Source organism: Primulina eburnea, chromosome 3 (assembly GCF_022965805.1).
Source record: "Primulina eburnea isolate SZY01 chromosome 3, ASM2296580v1, whole genome shotgun sequence".
NCBI classification, from domain to species: domain Eukaryota; kingdom Viridiplantae; phylum Streptophyta; class Magnoliopsida; order Lamiales; family Gesneriaceae; genus Primulina; species Primulina eburnea.
The window spans coordinates 37,812,857-37,818,532 of record NC_133103.1 but is presented as its reverse complement, the minus strand read 5'-3'; the positions used below and the strand labels follow the sequence as shown (position 1 = coordinate 37,818,532).

General features: G+C 33.2%; 1 protein-coding gene across 1 annotated transcript; it reads left to right on the top strand.

Moving 5' to 3' along the window:
* Positions 1–256: 256 nt before the first annotated feature.
* LOC140827570 (probable serine/threonine-protein kinase PIX13) lies at positions 257–4,151 on the top strand. Its single transcript, XM_073190278.1, has 6 exons — positions 257–486; positions 584–918; positions 2,744–2,879; positions 3,049–3,188; positions 3,258–3,381; positions 3,475–4,151. The coding sequence occupies exons 1-6, from the start codon at positions 423–425 to the stop codon at positions 3,870–3,872; spliced, it is 1,197 nt and encodes a 398-aa protein (XP_073046379.1). The 5' UTR covers positions 257–422; the 3' UTR covers positions 3,873–4,151.
* Positions 4,152–5,676: the final 1,525 nt, after the last annotated feature.

The window sequence follows — 5,676 nt, the reverse complement described above, 5'->3', positions numbered from 1 at the left end:
GGGTCGTTGCATGTAATGAGTTAACCTAAAAAAATTATAAAAAAATTTCCCCTTTTCATTGGCAATAATTTTATACGTTATATCATGATCTATCTATCTTGGATTTCATGGGGAATATGACCATAAAAAAATAAAAGTTACTTAATTTGAGAGTCAAAAAAAATTTGGAGGAAGTAAAATAGTCAAGTTAGAATAAGTCCACCATATTAAATATATATATATATATATATATATATATATATATATATATAATAAGATCAATTATCGAGGAGGCAGAAGGCTTTCTCTTGTTTTCTTGGTATTTTCCTCTGCTCTCTCCTTTGCTTCCCAGAAACTTCACTATTTGCTTAGAATTTCTCGCAAATTTCGTCAGATTTTTCCATAATTATTTATATAAAACTTCCAGTAAACAGAGGAAAAAAATGGGAAACTGCTGGCCGAAGCCCGTTAATAATCAACCGAGCACCGTCACGCCCTCTAGTTCAGGTGTGAGTGTCTGTGTGTTTTTTTTGTATGTGTAATCTCCTCCGATCCATGCACGGTTGAGAAGTTTTTCGGTTTTTGTTTTGATTTGATATTTCAGGAAATAATAATGATGGGAAGGGGATCAAGAACAGGAGTCAGAAAACTGATCACGTGTCGCCACCTGGTGGAGGTGGTGCGGAGGGTACTGTGCAGCTACCGGAGAGCGGGAAGATCAACACGACTCCGAACTTGAAGATGTTCACTTTCACGCAGCTGAGGACCGCCACCAGGAATTTCCGGCCGGACACGGTGCTGGGGGAGGGAGGATTTGGGACGGTTTTCAAAGGATGGCTGGATGAGAGCACCTACGCGCCGTCGAGGGTTGGGGTTGGGATTCCTGTTGCTGTGAAAAAGTCCAACCCTGGTAGTGAACAAGGTCTCAAGGAATGGCAGGTAATATATTTTTTTCTTTATGGAAAAGAAAATGAGTTCAATACACCATATTATGCTAGTAGACTAAAACATGTGTTACGGGTTTAAACGAATCAAATCGAGTCGAAATTTTAAATTTGAAAGTATTTTAAGTCGAGAGATTGCTAAATTGAGCTTGAATTAGAAATTCGAGCTTGATGCATAAGTGCTTTGCGTTTGGGATTAATTAATAGAGCAACGACTCGAAAGAAGCTTAATTCGATTCTATTTTTATTAGATTTTTGTAAATTTAGGTAATATATAATAACAATATTGAAAGCCTTTCGATAAAATAATATGAACTCGAACTCTAATATTAAATAATAAATTATTTTAATACACCCAAATGTGTCAAATAAACAAGAAACTATAAATATTATACAGAGATAGACAAGTCGATAACTTATTATATGGACATATCATATTTTTGTGAAGGTTACTCTGTCCGAGAAGTAGTTTTTTTTTGTCATTTTCTAGATACATAATATTTTTAAAATTAAATAGAAATAATTGATACCACGTATAGCAATTAAATTAGTATTCATATTAATAAATACAACAGAAATAATACCATTTAAAAATAATGAAAATAGATAGAAAATGTAAATGTATTCAGAAAATCTGATAAATTACAATATAATATTTAGAACTAATAAACCAACGACCCAATATTGCCATGGGTCAACAAATATCTAACACTTGTAGGAGCCCACGCAAGGACTTCACGACCAAATGCGTACATTATTTTTAGCATTATTGCTTTGATTTCTCGACGGACAAACCTGTAATTTTTTATATCTATATAATATACAGCCATATGCAAAATATATAAATATATTTATATATTTTGAGCAAAAAAAAAATATTACGTTTAAATGATTTTGGTTTTTTATTGTAACTTTTTTAAAGGGATACTATGATATATATCGTGTTCGATAAAATTTACGATAATAGATTTTTTCTTGAATAACGAAAGTGAAACAAAATAAGGATGAATTTGGTATTTGATCAAAAGACGACACCAAATTTTGTTAGTATAATAACCTGAAGTTGAACAATATACTAGTGGTCTAGCACAAACACAGATCTATGTAATCGTCGTGTGTGTTATGTAATTTTTGGGTTTTGGAAATGACAAAAACTTGTGTTAGACAGTCTCACATGTCGTATTTTGTGAGACATATTTCTTATTCGGGTCTTAGCATAAAAAGTATTGAATATTGGTCGTGTTGAGCCGTCTTACAAATAAAGATTCGTGAGATCGTCTCACAAGAGACATACTCCAAACGATTTCTGAAACTTGTACGTTGGTTTTCCAGTTATATTAGTGGAAGAATAGGTTTCCCCCGTTAGTTTTTCCTATTTTTTGTTGATATTTGCGCTAGTTTAGTTAAAGTATGAGGGCCATAAATGTAATTTACTTTGTGTCATATTGACCGACCAAATCGATTATTATACATACATATACATATACAAATCGATTATATATATATATATATATATGTGTGTGTGTGTGTGTGTGTGTGTGTGTGTGTATGTATGTATTCGTGTAGGAATAAAGTTTAATAGTTGGGCGTGGAAGTCAAAATTGTGAAGTAGTGCAAAAAGTCAAATGCGATATCATGTACGTTCCTCCCACTTTGTCGTCAAGTTTTAATTACTAATATATCATTTTTTTCCTTCAATTATATGACCAATAATATATCTTAAAAAATTGAAGCTGTATTAATTGAAAATTCCGAAGATAAATATTTTTTGATTTCTATAATATTAATATTTTCATTAATAAAGTGATTTTAATTTACAGGCAGAGGTGAAATTCTTGGGAAAATTTAGCCACCCAAATCTTGTTAAATTATTGGGTTATTGTTGGGAACAGAAACAATTCCTCCTAGTGTACGAGTACATGCAAAAAGGAAGCTTGGCAAGTCACCTCTTCAGAAGTAAGCAATTAGTGTTTAATTTTTATTTTTGAAAGTATAATTTTAATATTATTATTTAAAAATATTTTTTTATATATATAAAAAATTGTTGGTATATATGAAACATACGATATATCATGTGATAAAAATAAAATGTATTTATTATCTTATGTGTATATTGATATTTCAGAGGGAGGAGGCGAAACAATATCATGGGATACAAGAATTAAAATAGCAATAGGAGCTGCTCGTGGGGCTGCTTTCCTACATACAACCGAGAAGCAAGTAATCTATAGAGATTTCAAGGCTTCGAATATCTTACTCGACGAGGTTCGTTAGCTCGAAAATTAAACATTTGAATCTATCGAATTTGTCCCTAAATATCGTTTCGTTTTGTAGGAATTCAACGCCAAACTTTCGGATTTTGGACTTGCTAAATTGGGTCCGATCGACGGAAATTCTCATATTACCACGAATATCGTTGGAACTTTCGGATACGCTGCTCCCGAATACATGGCTACGGGTAGTTGTTGGAATTTACTATGTTCAAATTAGAATAACATCACAACATTTTGAATAATATTGATGTCGAGTTTGCATTATTGATCTCTTCTAGGTCGCTTGTATGTGAAAAGTGATGTTTTTGGATTTGGAGTGGTGCTGTTGGAGATCATCACGGGCCTTCAAGTGATAGACCTTAACCGGCCCAACGTGCAAACGAATTTGGTGGAGTGGGCTAAACCTATGTTGCCTAGGAAGAACAAGTTGAAGAAACTAATCGACCCTCGACTTAACGACGCATACCCTCCGAAGGCCGCGTTCCAGGTATCAGAACTCATTCTACAGTGTCTCGAGCCCGAACCAAAAAGTCGGCCCAATATGGAGGAAGTCTTGGAGATATTGGACCGAATCGGTAAAATTCAAAATAAGCCCAAGAAATCAAAATCCAAGCAGAACCTTCCTCTCCCCCAATGGACACCACAAAGCACCCACCGTGGTCAAGGCGGACCTTGAGGCGGCGCTACCGGGACGGGGAGACGTCCAATTTCGAATGAGCCTATGAGTTATTGATGTTTAGGTGCATATTTTCGGCTTCCACTAGATGTGAAAGTATTTGGGCCCTTCTTTGTATTTTGTCATTTAGCCCAATCTGTGCTCCTGTAGTTGTATCCCTGTAGAGGAAGTCAAAAGATTTGATTTGACTGTGGCTTAGTAAATGTGCAAATTTCAATTATTTCCTGTAAAATATCATCATGAATATTTACTTCCCCTAGTATTTAGTAATTTTTTAACTTTTTAAATGTGAAGAATTCAATAATTTCGTACGTATACCATCTATTTTTTTTAATTGATGAAAGACATCTAGTGACTTATGAGTAAATATCTTGTGAGACGATATCATATATCTTTATTCGTGAGACGGGTCAAATTTGCTGATATTTACAATAAAAAGTTATATTTACCTAAAAAGTAATATTTTTCATGGTTAAACAAAATAGAATATAAATATCTAGGGACGGATCCAAGAATAAGAGTAAGGGGGGCTTGAACTCAATATGATAAGTTATATATTATTAAAAAAATTACATTATAGACTTTAAATGTAAACAATTGACTGTCCACTCTCAGTCAATTGCTGACACAACTCAACAAGTGTAGAAAACTTTAAATTCTGAATCACATCAAGTTTATAATGTATCAATTCATACTCCAAAAGCAACAATTTCTTGATCTGTGAAATCTTCAGGATAAAACTTCGTTGCAAGCTTGTAAATATCATCACTGTTAAATGAGTCAAATGACATTTTAGGATCTAAAGCTGTACTAAGAGAAAGAAGTTCCACCGATGACTCATTGAATCGAATATTTAACATCCATCAAAATGAAATCTATTGCTGCATTAAAAATATCAAAGTGGTAACGATGCTCTATTGTAGTTTGCCGACAGGAACGTCCAATCTTATATAGACAATCAAGGTCAGGCACATCAATTTCATTTCTTGAGCAAAAAACTTTAACTTCCTGAAGAAATTCGTTCCACTTACGTTCTCTAAATTCTTGAAGGCTAGTTTTGGTAGTAGTGACAAATGTAATATCAATTAAAATATCTTGAAATTTTCTTTGAAGAATCTGACAAAGTGTTAGACATGAATTTTATTGTGGCGATGATTAACTAAAACCAGCAGACCAGAACAGTAGACTAACTTATCAGAAGCTACTGGTCTAATAAAACTAAACCAGTAGAAAGGATAGTAATACAAAACCAGTAGAGGACGTTTCCTAACGTTACTACCTTTATTGTTACCGTTAAAGAATTCCTAGTACTAATATTAATTGCAGCATTAAATACTATACGGAGTCATTTAATGCATTTTATCCAATTAAGTATAAAACAAGACTGATTGTTTTATAGCTTTTTTGCAGGAACTTCTTTTGGTAATAAAGCTGATTGTATCAGTTATCTGGATATATCCTCTGATTGTGAACGTTGAACTCAGTCGATTATATATACTTGGATCAAATCCTTATACAATACTTCACTTCACATAATATCATCTTTCAAGGAACAAAGCTATTTTCTCTCATCAGACAAATCTCGAAATTCCTTGAGTACTTAAAGTTCAACACAAAGAAAAGTAGCACACGCTTCATAGCTAATATCTGATCTTTCGAAGATCATCTTGTGCTACTGATTCTTACACTCTTCACAATCTTTACATTACTTATACTTTATCAGGAAGAGTTTGTAATCTGAAAAGAGTCTTTTCAGAACTTTGTGTTTCGCATTTTTGTGAGTTGAGAAACTAAGAGTTTCAGT